Source organism: Eschscholzia californica, unplaced genomic scaffold (genome assembly GCF_041429995.1).
Source record: "Eschscholzia californica isolate CP2 unplaced genomic scaffold, dmEscCali1.0.p SCAF_1, whole genome shotgun sequence".
NCBI classification, from domain to species: domain Eukaryota; kingdom Viridiplantae; phylum Streptophyta; class Magnoliopsida; order Ranunculales; family Papaveraceae; genus Eschscholzia; species Eschscholzia californica.
This window is the reverse complement of record NW_028238198.1, coordinates 1293901-1314546: the sequence shown is the minus strand read 5'-3', so window position 1 is coordinate 1314546 and position 20646 is coordinate 1293901. Positions and strand designations below refer to the sequence as shown.

Here is a 20646-nt window from a genome sequence, read left to right as displayed (position 1 = left end):
TTATCTCCGCATTTCATAAGAAGCTAATACTTGATCCATTTTTCCACAAACCCCTTATATAATATGAGAGAGAGAGAGATGAGAACGGATCGTAAATAAAATGAACGTAAACTCATTAATCGAGTAAGACAGGATCCATCGATTACGTAAATCTCATATTAAAAACAAAACAGAAAACAAATTTTAACAAAAAATGAGAATCAAATTGATTATGAAGCAACTAAAATAAATAAACAAACACTTACCATCATAATAACTAAACGAAATGATAATCAAAGTCAATGAACAATATGAAACATTTCAAAATGGTAATCCGGGAACAGGTTCAATTGTTTTTTACCTTAGAATCAAATATCATATCCTTTGACGCAACTCCTGATTCAGCCAAACTTGCAATTGCTTCCAAGATATAAGAAAAATGCCTGAAAATGACCCAACTATGAAGACTAAAAACTAATAATAGAGTATAAGTAGATTTGGTGACCAGTGAAGAAGTGGAATATGACGGGTGAGAGCCAATTCAAAGGGATTCCAAAATCTAACAATAGATTATATTCAAGTCCTTCCCATAACAAACGAAATGCATGCATCATCTAATTCCATTCATAGGCAATAGCTAAAATCTATCATAACATGCTAAAGCTAACCAAGAAAAGTTTGATTCAAATCTAACCTCTAGATGGAGAAACATCATGCCCATTAAAACAATTCCATCGACTAAATCAAATCATGACTTTTCTTGTAGAAATATTTGATAGATTGAAATTTCTTGTTGCAACAGGTGATTTTAACGATCTTGGTGTAAGTGAATCGAGATTCTCGGGTCTGAAACTTGGTTGTTTTGAGTTGCTTGATTCAGGTTGTCCATGATCAGGATATTGAGTCGGTTACGTGGCGGTGTTAGATAGTTCTTTGTTTCTGTAGATTGAATTTTCAGAAAACCGTCTGTTCTTTATAGATTGATATTCAGAACGATTTTCTGAAAGTTCTCGCTCGATCCAGTTCCACCACCATGGGAATTTACCAGCTTGAATCTCCATTAAACCTGTCTCAGTTGATTTTGAAGTTGCTTGAATCAACTGCTGGAAAAGAAGAAAAATCAATTGTATAAATTAGTCGAGATATCCATTCTTTTAGACTCCATTTCTATCTGATTATATGATTATTGGTAAGTACACGAGAATAGTCTAACATAAGACCCTCCCATGACCAAGAATATTATATCTAGGGTCACCCCATTCACTGAGTTGGATGCCCGAAAAATTGATATGGTATCACAGCTAGGAGCCCAGAACTGCCAATCCCTGACACTGACAGGCCTAACGGCCACGCGTACACTCTTTGAGCCACGAGTGAAGGGCGTGCAGGAATGGCCCCACATGGACAACACGAAGTCTCATAACTTAGAATTTATAGAGCAGCTCTACTCATTGCCAATTGGTCAAGTTGCAACCCCACAAAATTAATCAAGAGAAAGGATAGACAAGTTAAGTGATACAATACCTTGTGGGCCTGAACATAAGCCAAGACTCTTTCTCTTTCGATAATAGCCTCTACCTTTCTTTGTAGCCTTGCATCTACTCCCTCCTTTTGTGAGCCTGCTATCATCCCATTCTTCTTGTTGTCCTCTTTCAGACTACATGAAACACTTTCTAAATTTAAATTTCAATCAAAAAAGTACATAAAAAGAGACTTGGGTTAAGGATCTATATATATATATATATATATATATATTCATTCATATGATGTCCATGAAAAGAAATGGCTACAAAAAGCAGTTCTTAAGTATTGTTTGGGCAAACACCACTATGTTGAATAAAAAAAATAACTTGGGGTGAAAATAGAACTTCTAGCAGCCTACCAATTAACAAATAAATGGTTGCAGTCTCCGCAAGCTCTAGCATTAGTAGATGGGATTGGCATATGTAGGTAGGAAAGGCGTCGAAGCAGATTCACTGTTTAGAACAAAGTGGATTTCTCCAAAACACACTCAAGCATTTTAGATTTGCTAGTATAGTTGTAGGTTAATCCTGTTATATAGAGAATTCTTGTCTAATCCCTAGAAAATAAAAGAAACCCCAGGCGGCCAGGCCAAACCTTATACAAACTAAATTCATACAAAAAAGTCACCGTTTTAGATAGATAATAACCAAGTAGTTAAAGAGATAAAGAAGCGTACTTTGGTGAGGAGGATATTCATAAGATCACTTTCTGCCTTCAAATCATTAAGGTCTGCTTGTTGACTGATGAAATCTGAAAAAAAAAAAGATTTTTCTTAACAACAAAAGTTTCCCTCACAAGAAGCTTCACTTCTCTCAGACATTTAATCAAACACACCAGAGAGATAAAAATGAATCGAAGAAAGCAAAAGCAGCCACACCTGACCTTTATTTTCCTTGGTGGAAGATATATCAAATATAGCTTCTTGAGCAGACATCGACTCTTGCTCTTCATCTCGATCCACCACCAAAAATGTAGCTTATGAGGACCTCAAATCGCCAGGCGCCAACTCAATCTCCGACATGGTTTCCCCTCCAATCACCTCAATGAGGGAAGAAGGTTCCGACGGACTAACTTGTGCTACACCTATCTCAACAGGTACTATCAACTCAGATTCACCACATGCTTCAGCCCTGGATGGGGATGACTTATCTACTTCAGGCAAATTGACTTCATTTGGAACAGAATTTCTCCGCTATTCGATGCCGATAAATCAGGGACTCATTATCCGTATTAAAAGGTGGTACATATCTGTCGAAGGGGGTGCCGATGCATCAAGACTTTCCATCACTGCTGCTCCCTTTAGTATCCTTTTTCTTCCTATACTGCTGAAACTAATACAACAAACAGAAAAACAAAGATTGCTAAAACAAACTGAAATAAAACTTTTGTGTATAAAGCTGCCCAAATCATACAAAGACTGAGCAGAATCAATCTTCCAAACCAGGAACTTGGGGTGCAGCGTCGGGCGATGCCATAAAATTAGAGATATGAAGAAATCTGACAGAAACTGTACGTACATCAAAAACTCAAAACTTACCTATAGATAGTTAGCAATTAGGGAGGCTCAGAGCATACTCTCCAATATGATTTGAAGTATGGATGCTATTTTCAAGTCCCAATTCTAAAAAAAAAAAATCATATAGTTACATGTTGAATCAGTAGTGTAGGTAGTGTTCGCTTTTTATTGAGTCGTCTCAAATCTCATGTTGCAATATGAAGAAGTAACAACAAAAAAGAAGGATATATGAGATTGAAAGAGCCTAGTGAGACAATGAATTTTTTTCCACTGTTCTAGCATCCTTTAACTTGTTGGTCAATGGTGTAATTTCCTTGTCTTGTTGCTTCTTGAGATATTTCAGAGAAGAAACTGTTATAATCTTACTTTAGAAGTATAAAAGCATGATCCACAGTATAGTTTTCCAGCTTGTAGCTACTGACAATCGCCTCTTTTGTCTTACCTATTGACTATTACTTCTTTCTAGTTTGTCCGGCAGAAAAGTAATTGAAGGACTATACATTGTCATCTAACATTGGATCACAATATGTAGTTTGGCAATGTGGCCAGGTGAGAAAGAAGAAAGTCCAACTCATTATCTATCCTATTCAAGTAGTTAATTGTTGTAAACAATTGAGGAAAGTTGTTTGAAACATTGAAATCCGGAAAATTGTGTAACACGATTATTATAGCAGTTTCATTCATGAATTCTAAATATTATGTAACACGATTATAATAGCAGTTTCAAGAACAAAATATGGGGGAAAAAAGAACCTTGTTCGGAGAACTCCACGTTTACCACCTTTTCCAGGTCTATGTTCCTTTCCCTAGCATTCTTTGTCTCAAGTTGTTTGAAACATAGTTTTTTTGGTATCGTTGTACCTAAAAACATAAATGAAGAAATGATAAGAACAAAATGAGATAGAGATATTCAAATAATAGCTCGTTTGTACACATCATAACAAAATAAATATTTGTCTTTTATGAATCTCGACATTTTTCTCATCATCAACATATAATGACCGACTTTCATAACTCAGACTCCACCCAAGACACCTAAATAATCGTCGTGAGTGTTAATTTTTTTGTTCAAACTTAGTTTCCGATCAAATGACATTGAAGCTCCTACAAAAGTGAAAAAGTTATCGACATTTTGGTCACCATCAACATACAATGACCGACTTTCAGACTCCATCGAAGACACCTAAATATTCGTCATAAATGTCATCTCTTTTTTGTTCGAACTTAGTTTTGAATCAAATGAAATTGATGCTCCTACAAAAGTAACATCTCATGAATTTGGATCTTAGATCTTCACAGACTCAAGGTTCCAATCACCGGACCCTATTCTATACAGATATACGAACCAAAATGTGTACACACATGACCAATTTATGTTGTAGGCGAAGAAGGAAACTACAATCCACACTTTTCATCGAACACTTATCAGCATATGAACTCTACTTTGAGCAAGAACAGTAAAATCAACCAAACCTCAAATTGGTATACCTTGAACACTAAAATTAATTGGCTAATTTTCAGACATAGACATTTCATCAAACACTTAGCATCATATGAACTCTACTTTGAGCAAGAACACTAAAATCAACCAAACCACAAACCAAATAGTAGAAGGATCGAATCAACCTGCAGGATTTTAATACCTTGAGACATAAATTCAAGTTCAAGATCTGTTCTTTACCTGGGAAATGAAAATAGAAAAAAACTTATCAGTTTGCTTGTAAATAATGAAATCTTTGACAACGGCAAACAATTAAATCAAATAAACATAAAAAGTAAGCAAATTAGATTCAATTCCAAACAGATTAATTAAAAAAACTCTCTAATTTGAACTACAGATTCATGATAGTTTTTATCAAATAAGCATATAATCAGAGGTAAGGAACTCAAGGATTGTTAGGCCTGATTGATTGAGCCTTTAAAGATTTCGATTTCTACAAACAAAATCCAAACCTATCTTAGGAAATGTTCGAACTACATGAAAAATCAACCCCATCAAAACTCACTGAACTCTTTGATTTCATAGAAAATTCGAAAGATAAATAACCATCTGACCTTCAAATTCGGGAAAGATGTGAGAGAGAAGCGACAGAGAGAGGGCGACTGAAGATGATGAGAAGCTATTACCTTGAGTTTTTTGCAGAGAGAAACAACAGAATAAAGTTGTAGAGAGGGAAAATGGAGGGTCATTATCAGAGATAATTGAGAATAGTAAGTGAAGGGTCATGGAAGAATGGACGGACAGATTCAGTCTCGAGAAGAAGATGGATGGCTGGATTTGTTTTTTTATATAGTGGTTGTCCTACTTGGCTGGAAAATGTATTAATTTTATCCTAGTCACATTGCCAAGTCACATTCATTTACATTAATTTTGTCCTAGTCACAAGGATCTGTTTTGTATAATAGATTTAAAAAAAAACAGGAAGGTCTTGTCAACCCGGGTTTAGCCCGGTCCGGCTTGGGTCAAGTCTCGGTCCCTGGTTGGGCCATAGGTATAGCCGATCCGAGACAGTCCCTGCTTGGGACCGACCCGCAACCCGACCTGCCCTGTTTTGTTTTGAATCCGGACGATCTAACCTTTTGAACACCACTAGTTACAAGGGAGATAAGTAAATCCATAAATGGATATGTGACATAAACGCCCCCTGTTTGCTTTTGAAGGCGGCACCTTTTGGTGACAATATGTCAATATCCACAAAAATGTGCATCCCTAAATCCAAGATGATCAACAAACGATTTTAACAAGCCATATTCCCTAGTCAAGCTTAAGTACCAACTTATACATCAAAAGTCAACAATTGGTAGCCCAAGTGCTTCCAAGGTGTTGATATAAACTCCATAAAGTCTTGGAGGTCTCAGGTTCGAACCCCAGAGAATGTGGAATCTTTGGTTATTTGAATTGGGATTATTACGATATAAATAATGTTGTTGGGGTGTAAGTCATTGTCTAGTTGGCCTATAGGCCCCGTCTTGTTAGAGTTTGAGTGAGCAGTTATCGAACTTATCACATCTTTGATGTATCAAATGCCAAATGTAACGACTTACTTAGATCGTAGTACAAAAAAAAAAAAACTTATATACATCAAAGATAAAACTCAGTTTTTTGTAAGTCCACAAACTAGTTTTTGTTAGTTAAAAATTGGAAATTATAAAACTGTTCGTATTTTGCACGATATTTATGGATTTGTCAATGAAGAAAATATTGTGTTTAAGTTGTGTTTCTAGTAAAATTACATATTTGTCATCACTAGAATAACGACAATCGGTTAACAAATATAAATAACAAAACTGATTGTTAAACGTAATTTACAGATTTTCCATTGAAGAAAATCTTGTGTTTATGTTGTATTTCTGGTGAATTACACATTTGTCATCCACTAGAATATTGACACGTCATTTTTTTTTTCCAAATTAAAATATTTTCTTTCTCTATTTTTCTTTCATTTTTTTTAGCGAAAACATGACATGTCACATGTATGTTAAAGAATATGCCTAATAGAAAAGCCACGGTGTATGTTTTAGGGTTTTATTGTCATTTAGAAAGGGAGGAGGCCTTTTAGGGTAAGTAACACATATCCAAACTCCACAGCCGTACTTAAGAGCGTCTCTTGTGCAAAACTATAAAAAAATCACAATTAGTCTTATTTGTCAAGTGTCAATTGAGATTCATTCACATGTGGCAAAAATAGAGATCCTTAAAGTCTAAACTTTTTTTTTTTTAATATATAGTATGGTTATTTTTGTAAAAAAATAAATTAAATATTTTTGAAATATGATGAGTTGATGTTTATTGGTTCAAAGTCAAATATTGATGAGTTGGTCAATTAGAGATAAAGTGTCCTCTTGAGATATCTCTACTCCACCATCGAAACGTCATTATTGAGGTCTTAGTTGAATTTTGCATTAGAGAGGGATTTAAGAAAAAGACTCAAAAATTTTAGATGACTTTGTTACTAAGATTGAGATCATGTAAGTTAATTAAAGATTAATCTGGAATCTCCGTCTAGTTTTCCTTCTCTTTGTCAAAAATCATATCAAATCTTTGACTCCGCCCCCTCACTTTCTCCCCTGTGACCATCTAGAGTTTGGAAAGGTTGCCTCCAAGGCGACCCCTTTCGCTCTCACTTCATTCCGCTCTTGTACTATCTGTGGGCCTCAGAGTAAGCGGTCGATGGATCGCGAGAGTCCAAAGGTTCTCCGACTGAGTTTAATTTATTGTTATTCAAGCCCAATAGGGATTAGGCCCGGTCGGAGTGCCTTCAGACTACTCAATCTGTGGGGCGCGAAAGAGAGAAGGAAGCCCAAGAATAAAATGAAAGGGCGCCAATAGATGCATACTTTGAGAAATAACATTGAAGGTGTTTGGATTTTATTTTGGTTGACTCTTATGTGTCTTTTGCTCTATATCATAGATTCGAACCAATATTTTCCGTGTCTACTACCCTAACACATTCTTTTCCAGACAAGGACTTAACTTAAAGTACGTTCACTTTTAAATATATCACGTGTAGGCGTAGTTATATATATGGTACTATGCTACAGTTTGTGGTCATCCAACTGAAGCTAATTGGTTTCCCGTGATGGTTGTAAGTTGGTTGATATGATTTCTACCTAAATTTAATTTAGAGTGCTATATCTTTCAGGATACATTTTGAGTGAACCCATTTTCAAAAATGTTATATAATTATTTGATGATTTTTCATAATGAAACACTTGTGAAGCTCACTTTAAGACTAGGGTTCAAGTCCTACCTCTTGAAGGTAAAATGAAGGAAGTGGGGTCCTAGCTCACTTGGGTGCTTTAGAAAAAGGAAGTTGGATTCATATTTAGGTGAAGATGGTTGGAGTTCTTTTGACTTTAGAAAGAGAACACCACTATAGTCCACACTCAATTATGGTGCAAAGGAACTCTCGTTACATGAACTCTCAGGTACAACATTTGTATGTGCAAATTTTGACATGCGGCCCAAGTCATATTCTATTCTCAAGTCCACTTTACACTGTTCAACAAAAAAAAAAATCCACTCTACACTTAGTTACTTGATTCTCAACTTGGATGCTAATAAATGAGGATCCTTCCTCCTTATATAAACCTTGGGACACCTTTTAGAAGGTACCTAGGAAGACAAAGACATTCTAGATTGTTCCAAACACTAGATATGCCTAGTTCACCGCTTACTCCGGAGTCTTTCCAAGCCTTCAGGCATGTCCTTGGATCTTTTAGAATGTTTCATCATATTCCAGAGTTCTTCATAGTATTGAGGATGTTTGTGGACCGTCGTGTCCTCTAAAATACTCTAGAATTTTGGGGCTTAAATATCTTCGTTGAAGATGTTAAGTTTCTTTGCACCCTGCCTGGAAGCTGTTATCCATTTTTGTTTGTTCGATTTTAACTTTGCTGAACACTTATTCTTTGGATACCAGTGCTACTCTTCTTCTTTTGAATGATAATTGGGCAACTGCTAGATACAAGATAGTTTGTCTGACGACTTATCAAACAACTATGAAATTTACAATTCGGAGAATTAGTTTCTTGTTGTATTCTTCAGTTCTTATCTCCTTTATTGTAATAACTTTGTTTCCCATTGGTAAACCTCTCATATATAGATGACACAATGTTAATAGTTATCATAAAAAATATCACTCCTTACAAGGTTAGGAAAAGGAGTCACCGAGACTTCTATAGGCCGCCACACATATTATGGAAGCAGTGGTATCCATTAAGTAGTGCAGTGCCTATAAAATTCTCATTAATGTTTGGTCGCCTTCAAAAATGTGTTCATCATTATGGGTAGCTAGGCTTCCCGTACTCCCGCCATACCAGGTCAAGGCCGCGAAGTTCACGTCCGAAACCCTAACTGGCTTAAAATTTCACTATAAGTACCGCACACGAACCCTAGATATCTCTAGCCTTCTGAATCAAATCTAACAAGTTAGGGTTTATTCTTATGTTCTGTACTTTTTTTTTCGGTTTCCGAGGTTTGAAATCGTTTGTCCAAAATTAGTAGTAGAACGGCCGAGATGACCATTGCTATATTTCTGACCCCTCTTGTATGAGAAGAACCCTAAAAAGTTTCTTCCCTGAGAGCATCTCCAATAGTTGGCACCAAAAATGTCATCAAAGATGAATCTTCATCAAATTTTTTGGTGTTTTGAAATTGTTGAACCCAAAGGCAAAACACTAAAAGTCCCACCACATCACTATTCATCACACTCAATTTCATATATATCATTTTTAACACTAATTTTTTTATAAAATAAAATTAACTAGTTGAAATTACAAGACTTAACCTACAAATTAAACTAATACGACATTTTACTAAAGCTATAAAAGGAAACTAATACGACATTCTACTAAAACTACGGTATTTTACTAAACGTACAAATTGAAACTAATACGACAATTTACTAAAATTACGAATTGAAACTACTTCGTTAATACGGAGGTAAATCATCATTTCGGTAGTGACTTCCGCATCCACCGCTATAGCCACCTCCATCTCCACCTTCTCCTCCATCTGCACCTTCACCTTCACCTCCATCTCCTCCTCCATACGGACCTCCAAACGAGTTACCACTTTGTTTTCCAAAATATATTTGTTGTTGTTCTATTCGAAAGTATGTTTGTCGTATAGAATCTGTAATTGTATAGACGTCCATTTGCATAACGTTATCCATCTTTTTTCGTTCAAAAATAACTTTCACTATCTCAAGTTCACGTTCCTTATCATTTCGTTCGTTAATAGCGTCCCTTTGCTTATCTTTCCCAGCATTCTTTTCGATTTTTGGTGTTTAAGTCGTTCTCATTATTTCTAGTGCTTCATCGCCTCGATTGTGAAATCGAGCAACATCTTTAAATTTTTCCTCGTCTACCCTCTTCCTCATCTTTTCGTTCTTTCTTCCAGTTGGTCAACTAGAGGATTCTGGTGTAGTTTGATTATAACCCAGGAGAACTAGACGAAGGAGACCCTATTTGCGTCTCATTAAACGAATTCATTAAATTTACTCTTTTTGGACCAGCCACGACATATTTTTCACAATCTTTTAGTATAGGCCATACATGATCAATCGGGAATCCTTTTTGTTTTTGCGTCTTCTTGAAGGTACAAGGTTCTCGCACTTTAGAGCTACAAGGTTGAAAAGAAATCAAATTAAATGTATTAAGTATATTTTTTTCAATTTAATTGTAATATTATATGATATAAACTTACAGTGCCTATCTCATTGGTACCACTCTGATTTCAATTCTCAATTTGCCGGACACATCCTCGAAATTTTGAACAGCAATAGAGATCGTTCGAAAGCGAGAGTCTAGAGATCTGTCTTCATACTCCACCAGATTTTTCCATTTCTTCATTATAACTTTTAGCAATACGAAACTATACTTGATCTTTAGTTTGATTCATAGCCACTATTGAATCTTCAGATAGCCCAAGAAACGTCGTACATAAGACTTTATCATCATTAACTAAGAAAGCTTGTTTGCGAGTTACGTTGTTGTTTTTTGCCGTTTTTTCTGAGTATTGAGATGCAAAGATAGAAGTATTGAAGGGTATGAAGCTAAATGTTTTGTAATACATTATAAAGAGTTGTGAAGGCATGTATTTATAGACCTTATGAAAACTGTAATTTTATGTGTTGAATGGATATAAAGTGTGTAAGTGGGTAAGGAATCTGTCAGAATGTAATTGCGAGATGTTTTTTTTTTTGAAAACTGTAATTTCATGTGTTGAATGGAGATAAAGTGTTTAAGAGGGTAAGGAATTTGTCCGATTGTCAGACGTTGGGAGACGTTTTTCTTGAAGACTGTATAAAGTATGTCTTTAAAATCCATCATAACTTGTAGAGCAAATCGCATACTTCTTCAACACTTTATTTGCAGTAAAACAATGTATTATTACCCATGCTCATCAAGTTACCATGGCTCGGATTCTAATGAATTTGAAGAATTGGATAACCAACAAAATATGGACGCATTTATGCTCATCAATAACGGCGGGATAAACCATCATTTATCAAATGAAAATGATAACCCACGTTATATGGTTTTATTTCTTGGACATATAACGATTAAATGTGCACTTATGTCAACTCGTGCGAACTCATTTGCTTAATTCAATTTCTAAACAGTTAAGTCGTTCAACAAAAAAAATACTTCTAAACAGTTGAGTTAAAACTGTAAAAATAAATGTACGTAGTCTAGTCGAGCTTATTTAGCTAGAATGTAAGGCTTTCTAATAGATAACGTATTTATAGTAATGATTTGTAAATTAATATTGTTTCCATATCTCTTTATAAACATCCCAAAATACGGGATTGTAATTTCTTATATAATGGATACCCGAAGAGGGAAAGGATCAAGGATGTTTTATGGTATCAGAGCGCCAGGAACCTTAATCCTTCCCTAATCCCTCATCCTCTTTTCCGGCGGCACCCCCCTCTTCCTTGGTTGTCATCCCTTCGATCTCCACCTTCTTGCTTACCTCCGATTCCTCTTCACATCTCTATTCATCCTTCTGCAATTATAATCGCCCACCACCCCCTATTACCCTCTGTTAAATTTTTTCGATTGACCCTCCTTCCAAATCGACCATCATGGATAAACTACACCCAGCCACCACCGTCTCAAACATCACCAATTTCATCCCTATCAAACTTGAGATGACACCGCCCATTGGCCCTCTTGGTCGGAATTATTTAAAATCAATTGCAAGGCTTACCAGGTTTATGATCACCTTCTACCCCGTCCACCACCCACAAGCCCATCCGACGAGACCTGGGAGAGACTCGATTCCATTGTCCTTCAATGGATGTACGGAACGGTCTCTTAAGACCTCGATCACACTGTTATTAAACCCGGACAAAATAAAACCGCCCACCAAGCATGGACCACTCATGAAAATCTTTTTCAAGATAACAAGAGTGCTCGTGTTATCCATCTCCGCCACCGCTTTACAAACACCCGCCTTGAAGATTTTCAAACCATGCCAGCCTATTGTCAACGACTCAAGACTTTGGTCGATCAATTGGCCAGTGTCGGCCACCCGGTTGATAATGATGATGTTGTGTTGCAACTCATCGTCGGGCTAACAAAAAGTCGGTACAACCTTGAACACCTCAACCCGACCCACCTCCTCTCAATCTTCAGCCAACCCTGTGTACGGTCGAACCCGGGGCCGTGGACGTGGTCGACGCAGACAATCATGGGGCCGCCGACGAGGCCAAGGTGGCTACAACTACTGGGTCGCTCCTTACTCTTTATTCTGGCCTCCCAGCCCTTACGGCCCATGGCCTGGTCAGCCTCAACAGTGATAGGCCTAAAAAAGGTCGATTCCCCAAGTTTAGGGATCAAGTTATAGTAAAGTTTGTAAACATAAAAAAGGTTTATTCCCCAAGTGTAGGGATCGAGTTATTGTAAAGTTTGTAAATCGGCAAATCGTTCCTGGGGACAAGTAATTTAATATAAATCTTAAATTAACACCAACCTTCGCACCGAACCTCATTTTTCTCAGCCACGCCACTGTATTATGGGACAACAAAGGCCGCGACTTTGGGGAATAAAGAAAATTCTCCGGGGAATAAATTCTCGAGGGAATTCAGATTTTTTTAAAAGTTCTCCGGGAATAAATTTTTATAGGGAATACAGAATACATTTTTTTTGAAAGTTCTCCTCCATCTCATCACCTCTCTCTGCCACCTAACCTTCTCGCCACCTCATCATCTTCTCTGGCGAAGGTCGCCGGCCGGCCAACTTTCCGGTCGGCGACCTTCAAACATAAAAAAAAAGGGAAGTTTTATAGGGCCTCCCCAATTTTGTTAAAAGGCCTCCCCATGAACCATTTCACTTGGTAAATTATTATTGAGGGGGGCCCTTTTAACAGAAATGAGGGGGCCCTACAAAATCTCCCCAAAAAAAATTTATCTTTTTCCTCTTTCTCTCTCTAAAATAGTTTTTTTTTTCAAAATCTATCTTCTCTCTCTCTAGATCTGGTGAACCAGATCTGGTTCACCAGATCTAGATGGTCGATGAACAGACCTTGTTGAAGGTCTGTTCACAGACCATTATAGGTCTGCAATCAGACCTTTGAAGGTATGTTCGCAGGCCATTAAAGGTCTGCGAACAGACCTTGTTGAAGGTCTGATTGCAGACCATTAATGGTCTGTGAAGAGACCTTCAACAAGGTCTGTTCACAGACCATCTAGATCTGGTGAACCAAATCTAGAGAGAGATTTTGAAAAGAAAAAAAAAATTAGAGAGAGAAAGAGGAGAGAGGAAAAAGATAATTTTTTTTTATGTTTGAAGGTCGCCGACCGAAAAATTGGTCGGTCGGCCGGCGACCTTCGCCGGAGAAGATGATGAGGTGGCGAGAAAGTTAGGTGGCAGAGAGAGGTGATGAGATGGAGGACCCTTTTTTATAGAATCATCTAAAATTAGAAGCCCCGTAGCAATAAAAAGAAACATAAAAAGTCAATCTTATTTGACTAGTTTTAAGAAAAGTTTTTATTCCCGGAGAATTTTCTTTATTCCCCAAAACCGCGGCCGACAACAAATAATCGTTGGTGATAGCTCAACCATCCCGGTACTTGGACATGGGTATCAAACCTTACCGCCACCCTTTCCACCACTTGTCCTTAAAAATGTCCCTTATGGACCCAAACTGCTTAAAAACTTAATTTCAGTTCGTAGGTCCACCGCCAACAACTCTGTCTTTGTCGAAATTGACCCATTTGATTTTCTTGTGAAGGACTACAAGAGTCGGATCCCTATCCTCCGGTGCAACAGCAGCGATGATCTTTATCCACTTGTGCTCAGGCCCGGACCACCGCCTTCCCCTCCACTTTTGCTGCTATCTCCACTTCTTTATGGCACCAACGTACCCTGGGCGTGCACCTTTACAATCTTAAAAGTTTAATTGTTTCGTCAATTTCTCTAATTTCAATAATAATATTTGTCAATCTTGTGTACTTGGCAAAAGTATTAGACTACCCTTTGCTAGCTTTAATACTCGTATTTTTAATCCGTTTGATTTAATTCATAGTAATTTATGGACTTCTCCAATTTTGAGTTCTAATGGCCATATATACTGTATACTTTTGCTTGATGATGTTACTAATTTTTTGTGGAATTACCCATTATCAAATAAATCTCAAGTTTACACCACCTTCTGTGACTCTCACAAACAAATAACAACTCAATTCGAAAGACCCATAAAAACATTTCAATGTGACAACGGCACCGAATACATAAACTCTTCTTTCCACACCTTTTTCTCATCCCATGGTATCCTTTTGGGTTATTTCCCAAATGAACCCCAACTTTGTGACCAGCTTCTTGCCTGGCCCCCCTACTTTAGCAACAATTCTCGTATTTATCGATAAAAGTTGGTAGAATAAAACAAAATCAAATCGAACCATTGAGACAAGTTGGGGCCAGTTAACCCAGCCCATCTAAAAATTCCAACACCTTAACTCAGAATTTTCCCGAGCAGAACTCTAGGCCTAGCACTTGAGATTGAAAACAGAGGCCCAACCCCTGAACTTGAAGAAAGCAGGGTTAACCTGGCCCACTTCGTAACGTCAGACCGGGTCGGACCTGTACGGCCCCAAACTCAGACCACATAAGCACCACACATGTAAGCTACACTTTCCTAATGAACTTCTAAATCATTCATTCCATAGTATTATATATTATTTGAAAAAAAGACTAAATAACATTTAAATTTATTGTACAGCTTGTAACTCCTAGGTTAAATGTGTGTGTGAAGAATTCACAATTAAAAATTGACAAGGTAAACATGTGAAACCATAAATGGTGAGAAGAATATAATTCACGTTGAGGTGCAAAACAGCATATTCAATAGCTGCATCCACTCCAGCATATCTAGTCTGGCATTTACACGAAGTCGACAACGTAAGCAGTTAAATTAATTTTGATTAAAAAAGGAAAGTCATTTTTAAGAGGTTGAAGTTTTGAACCTGATGACACGATGGAATCATGCTAGCTATGTTTCGCTCCACAAAAGCCTCCCCAGGTTTGAAATTAAAGATGTACGAAGGGCACACACGAGAATCAGAACATGCAAAAACCGTGAACTACAATAACAATCAGTTTCTATTTAGTTTCAACGAAGTATATCATAACTTTCATCGAGTCAGTGGGTTGGACATGGCTCGACCCACGAACCCTATAAATGGTCTGGAAACCCGAGACCCCACCCTAATTGTCTGGACCGTTAAGACCCTGCAACTGGTATAAGCCGGTTCGAGCTTACCCAACCCGTAATTTCGGGCTAAAGCGGCCGAGACTCAGGTAAGACTTCATACCCGAGTCCCTACCCATTATACCCCGCCCGTTAACCTTAAAAGGGCAGCCCCTTATAAACCCTTCCCGTTCAACCCTGTAAATAACCCATCTTTATTCCAACTCAGACTTGAAGGCCTCCTCCCTCTCCCTCCTCATATTCTCTTCTTTATATTATACTCCACCATTTACGGAAACGGCATAACAAGAGAAACCTAAGCCTTACAAGAAACTTTAACGCCTCCTCCATCTCCTTCCTCAACTTCTCCTCTCTTCATATTCTACTCGACCATTCTTCAGAACTCTTTAACCCTAAGCCTTAGCATAAACATTCTATAGTTCTCTTATTTTCTACTTATCTTTGTCTCTTTGTTATGATTTTTCGATCTGTTTCAGAGAAGTTCAATGATATAATTTTTTTTTTTCTAAATCTGTTCTAATAGAAATTAATTTGTATTGTAGGGTTTCATTTAGATGTTATGATCATTTACTTTCTTATTTTTCTACATTGTAAAACAGTAAAAATCGGATGCTATTGATGTTTGAAATTGTTTGATTCTAAGTTAATTAGTGAGGAGTAGTGAATCTTACTTTTTAAGGCTATCTATCATCTTTATTCCACTAGATCATCATGTCAATTGATTTTAATTTGATAATGATATGAAACATTAATTCATCACTTCATCCTTTCTTTGCTTAAATACATAAATTTACTTGGTTGAGGGAGTGATAAAAGTAAATTGTTCAAGAATCTTAACCTAAATCTGGATCTTAGATTAGAGGCCTAATTATTATCCTTGTTTAACCTTTATGATTAGCATTGTTAATTGAAGTTTCCTTTCAATCTTGACAATTGATTTCCATTATTTTGTTAAAAGTATAACTACAAAATGAAATTAAGGTAATTAATATATATTATGTTATTAGTATAATTTTTTTTGTAAAATCTGAGTCCGTTCGGCCCGCGAGAGACGGACCCGATCGGGTAATTAATAAATATTATGTTATTAGTTTATCTTTTTGTAAAATCCGAGCCTGTACGGCCCACAACTGTCGGGGGCCGATCGGGCGGGTTGCGGGCACGACAAAGTGGCCAAGTGTCCGACCCGATCCACCCAATGTTCACTAGTGGGCTTCAATTTTCCGTGCCCGATCCGCCCGAGTCTGCAAAAAAAAGTCCGCGGGCGCCCGAGCCTGACGAAATCCCACCCCTACGTCTAACTATTAGTAAAGAATACCTTCGGATTCTGACCCTTAGAAAGTTCCACATGAAGTGCTTGATTCTTCCTGAAAAAAAAAAGGCATAAGACCCCATTTAGTTGGAATTGAACATCCTGTCTCAAAAGAAAATTAATCAATGGTTTAAATAAAGAAATTTACTTACTCATATTTCTCTTTCTTGAAGTTGAGAAACTCTGCTTTCAATCTCTCAACAGGGTCGAACTGAGGTCCACTAACAGCCTTTAGCTCCGCAGTTAGCTGTTGGATCTTAGCGGCAGCAACTGCATTGAGTTTGGCGTTTTTTCTAAGAGATGAAAAACACATAATCTGAACTTGTTAGTAAAAATAAAAAACTAACAAAAAACTTAACGGATTACTTTCACATTGGTTGGTTCAGGTGAGACCCGTTTCATGAAAACCAAAAAAACGGATTAGTGATTGTTGTTACAAATTATTTTGACTGCTAACACAAACGATATTCTCGTAACATGCGCAAGGCCCGTTTAAAGTAGAATCACAGAGAAAGAAGATGGAAAGTTGCGATGATGTATCAGAATTTTACCTAAGAAGCTTCTCTAATCCATCAAATGCTTCCTCGAGAGCCTTCTGCATCTTCTCTTCTTCTCTCTAAAAGTTTACAAAAAATTAAGTCAGGACTAAGATGACCAAAGTTTCAATTCCGATGAAAAAAATACTAAACAGACAACAATAATCGAGTTACATTATGGTACCACATCAAATATACAAATTAACCTAAAAAATCACTTTTCGAATCTCAATTTCGGTTCATCAAAACGGAGAAGAAAATCGAAGTATTTAGATCGATGATTATGATAGATCTAAGATGAAAGTTTTCGAATCAATCTAATAAACACAAAAAGCTAGAATCAAACTTAATTGTTGATGAATTTTGATTAGAAATGGAGGTGATTACTACCAAATTGAGATAAAATTGAAGAAGGAATTTGAACGATGAATAGTGAAATCAGAAACCAGATCTAAGATGAAAAAAATCATATACAAAAAAAGAGAAAAATGACTTGAAACAGAAGAAGATGAATTTGTGACATTTTTTGTTCAATTAAATCGCATCTTGAAAAAGTGTCTATTTATAAGAGAGGTTACTTTCTAACGAAATTACTAGGTCTTTCAGCTGCATAGCTTATACGAATACTCTTTCTGTTGGGATCCTACAACATTACATTAATCAATATCCTGATCCATGTCAGAAATCACAAGGTAATATTGATAGTTCATATTCAGACCTGGTCGTCTGTTGCAACTACAACTGAGCTCGCGCTTTCTTCAGTTTCATAGTTCAACGGGGTACCCGTGTCTCTGTCGGTGATGACCCTTGCTGCACATAAGTACTTCAACGGCTTAAATCAAGAGTACAAGATTCAACTAAAACTGACACAATCTGCGTTTCAGACAAAAACAATCTACTATTCTAGTGTGCCAAGATACAACAACAAAATTTATAAATGACCTTCTTGAACGTCGCCAAGTGCAAAAGATTCCTCTCTAAGCGACTGATCGTCGGTACCACTTAATAGGCCTGAGGGAGTGAATGTTTGTTAAATGGGTAGATAAATATCTTGTTTAAAAGTTTCTTGTAAATTCATGACGAGAAATAAAGTAAGTGCATACCTCTAATGAAGAGCTTTGAACCAGACATACACCGATTAGCATGGAACACTGAAGTTAAGGGAGCCCGAGCTTTTGCTGCAATATTTTGAGACATGCTCTGCCTTATAAGACCTCCAAATCTACCATAAAATGCCATATTGGACTGGTTTTTCGGAATAAATTTAATGTAGTGCAACTGCGAAAGAAACAACACATTACAACATGAAGAATAGTGAACATCTAAGTCGATATTTTCATAATGTAGGAAACAACACGAGAACAGGGGCTGCCCTGGCCCAAAGCAACCAAAGCGGTCGCTTTGGGCCCCAACCCTATAAGGGCCTCCCATTTCGATTTTTTTGTATGTCATTTTGAAAATAGTTATTTTATTTTAAACAAATTTTATACATAAGCCAAGTTGTAGCTCAGTGGTTAGGTGTTTAAAACTTGAATAAAAGGTCAAGGGTTCAAGTCATCCTCCAAGCATTATTAAAAAAATTATTTATTTTTTCTAACATGCACTATTTAGGGCCCCAATTGAAAATTTCGCTTGGGGCCTCTCAGATGTTAGGGCCGGCCCTGCACGAGAAGTTGAAAATTTAAGGATCGAAACCTCTATAATGAGCTGAATATTTTAATATTGTAAGTGAAAATTTTCTAACCAAAATTCCATACACTACTAGTATATAATGGAGGATAAAATTTCAGGGTATAAAATTTCATCACAGTTGACAGTTCCAAAATCTCATCTAATACTAGTCGACAGTACCAAAATTATAGAGAGATGAAAGAGATAGAGGACTTAGAGAGATGTAGAGTTAGAAGTACAAAAACCCTAGTTGGAGAAAATAGTAAGAGTAATTCCTACCATTAGAACGCAAAGAGTATGAATTATAAAAACCCTAATTCGATACAATCGTAACAGTTTTTCTTAATGTTAGAAAAGCAAAGACTATGAATTATAACAACCTAGTTCGAGATTTAACAAAGGGAAGATAAGAGAGAGAGTACCTTGGGACGACAGAGAAATTGCACCGAGTTAGTACAAAATTGAGAGATTGCACCCGTCTTCTTCTCTTTGTTTAGGGTTTCTCCAAACAGTTAGAAGTGCGACTTGAGAGAGGGGGATGAGGTAAATCCGTATATGTGATATAAACGCCCCTGCTTGCTTTTGAAGGCGCCCCACCTTTTGGTGTCACCCATTTATGTTGTAGAGTCTACACATACCAAATGGTAAATAAACTTCCCTAGTCGACCTTAAGTACAAATTTATAAGAGCATCTTCTTAACAAAAAAAAAACTTATAAGAGCATCTCCAATGCAAGTCATAAGAAAAAGGATTTTTAAGTAAACAGTCCAATTTTTTAGGGGTAAAACAAAATAAAATCCAAATATGCCAAAATATTGAGTGCAGGTTCAAATGTCAGGGACAGCTCATTATTCTCTAGTTTTTATTTTTTTTTCTTCCCTTCTTGCCCCTAGACGGGAAATTCTGGTGTTTTCTGAATATATAAAGCGGGAAAGTAAATTTTTTTGAAAATTTTGGCGAAATTTTGGATGTCGTCCAGCAAACTTTGTCTTCTCGTCTTCTTTCTCTCTCTAAAACTTTAAGGGAGTCACTACTTTCGTTACTTCCCTCTTTCCGTTTATTTCTCTCTCTAAAATTTCTCAGGTTTTCTCCTCCATTATCTCTCAAATTTTTCCTATTGAGGCATTTTTTCTAGAAATTTTGGTAAAATTGTAGGATCCCGCCTACAGATTTCCGCTAAGATCTTTATCTCTTCAGATTTATCTCTCCCCCTAATTTCTCTCATAAATTTACGGTAAATTTATCACTCTTTTAGGAAGTTTTTTTTTAAATCTTACAGTTTTTTTGGATGGATTTCATTTTCAAATTTTAGATTTATCTCCAGATTTTCCTTCCCTCTTTATCATATTTCTCTCTAGATTTTTTACCTTTTGAATCAAATACTTTAATTTTATTTTACACTTTCTCTGTAAACAATAAAATTTCCTAGTACAAAAATGTCTAGTACATAACCCAATTGGTAGTACACAAAACAATAAACGGTACATAATTTAATTCCCAGTTCGAAAAGTGTCTAGTACACAATACAATTCCCAGTAAATAAAAACATTCCCGGTAAACAAGAACATTTCCAGTACAAAAGTGTCTAGGACACAAGATAATTTCTAGTAAATAAAATAATTTCCAGTACACAAGGAAATTTCCCGGTACAAAATTGTCTAGTGCACAAGAAAATTCTAAATAAATAAAGTAATTTCCGGTAAACAAAATAATTTACCAGGAAAATTCTCAGTAAATAAAATAGTTTAACAGAGAAAAATTCGAAATTTTAACCAATCTGAAAAAATTCGAAAATTGAACCAATGTGGAAAAATTCGAAATTTGAACCAATCAGGAAAAATTCAAAATTTGAGATAAGAATTAAAAAAAAAAAAAAAAAAAAAATTGA

General features: G+C 36.4%; 1 protein-coding gene, 1 long non-coding RNA gene and 1 other non-coding gene across 9 annotated transcripts; 1 reads left to right on the top strand and 2 right to left on the bottom strand.

Annotated features, from left to right (window-relative positions):
• Positions 1–319: 319 nt before the first annotated feature.
• LOC147562997 (uncharacterized) lies at positions 320–5164 on the bottom strand. Of its 5 annotated transcripts, none has more exons than XR_015223239.1 (10): positions 5075–5164; positions 4663–4700; positions 3773–3880; positions 3041–3124; positions 2381–2834; positions 2180–2253; positions 1862–1977; positions 1504–1636; positions 674–1079; positions 320–422 (listed from the first exon to the last, which is right to left on the bottom strand). It is a non-coding gene; the product is annotated as an uncharacterized LOC147562997 (long non-coding RNA). The 5 variants fall into 5 exon arrangements; XR_015223238.1 differs by having other exon boundaries at positions 2386–2834; XR_015223236.1 differs by lacking the exon at positions 1862–1977 and having other exon boundaries at positions 674–1082; positions 2386–2834.
• Positions 5165–9032: 3868 nt separating this feature from the next.
• Positions 9033–9113, top strand: LOC147562996 (small nucleolar RNA snoR1). The gene has a single exon (XR_015231642.1). It is a non-coding gene; the product is annotated as a small nucleolar RNA snoR1 (small nucleolar RNA).
• Positions 9114–14662: 5549 nt separating this feature from the next.
• Positions 14663–19285, bottom strand: LOC147562995 (carbonic anhydrase, chloroplastic-like). Of its 3 annotated transcripts, none has more exons than XM_086633584.1 (9): positions 19181–19278; positions 18191–18365; positions 18030–18098; positions 17806–17897; positions 17103–17167; positions 16704–16844; positions 16558–16606; positions 14995–15111; positions 14663–14904 (listed from the first exon to the last, which is right to left on the bottom strand). In XM_086633584.1, exons 2-9 carry the CDS (start codon positions 18324–18326, stop codon positions 14761–14763), a joined length of 813 nt encoding a protein of 270 aa, XP_086489710.1. In that variant the 5' UTR covers positions 18327–18365; positions 19181–19278; the 3' UTR covers positions 14663–14760. The 3 variants fall into 3 exon arrangements, with proteins under 3 accessions (XP_086489710.1, XP_086489723.1, XP_086489716.1); XM_086633597.1 differs by having other exon boundaries at positions 16558–16602; positions 19181–19262; XM_086633590.1 differs by lacking the exon at positions 18030–18098 and having other exon boundaries at positions 19181–19285.
• Between the last annotated feature and the right edge of the window lie 1361 nt (positions 19286–20646).

Excerpts from the sequence above, each read along its gene's own strand:
- LOC147562995 (XM_086633584.1), bottom strand. The coding sequence starts at position 18,326 with ATGGCATTTTATGGTAGATTTGGAGGTCTTATAAGGCAGAGCATGTCT. Across the intron at positions 18,099-18,190 it reads TTCAAAGCTCTTCATTAGAG|GCCTATTAAGTGGTACCGAC; the intron begins GTATGCACTTAC and ends TCACTCCCTCAG. Across the intron at positions 17,898-18,029 it reads ACTTGGCGACGTTCAAGAAG|CAAGGGTCATCACCGACAGA; the intron begins GTCATTTATAAA and ends ACTTATGTGCAG.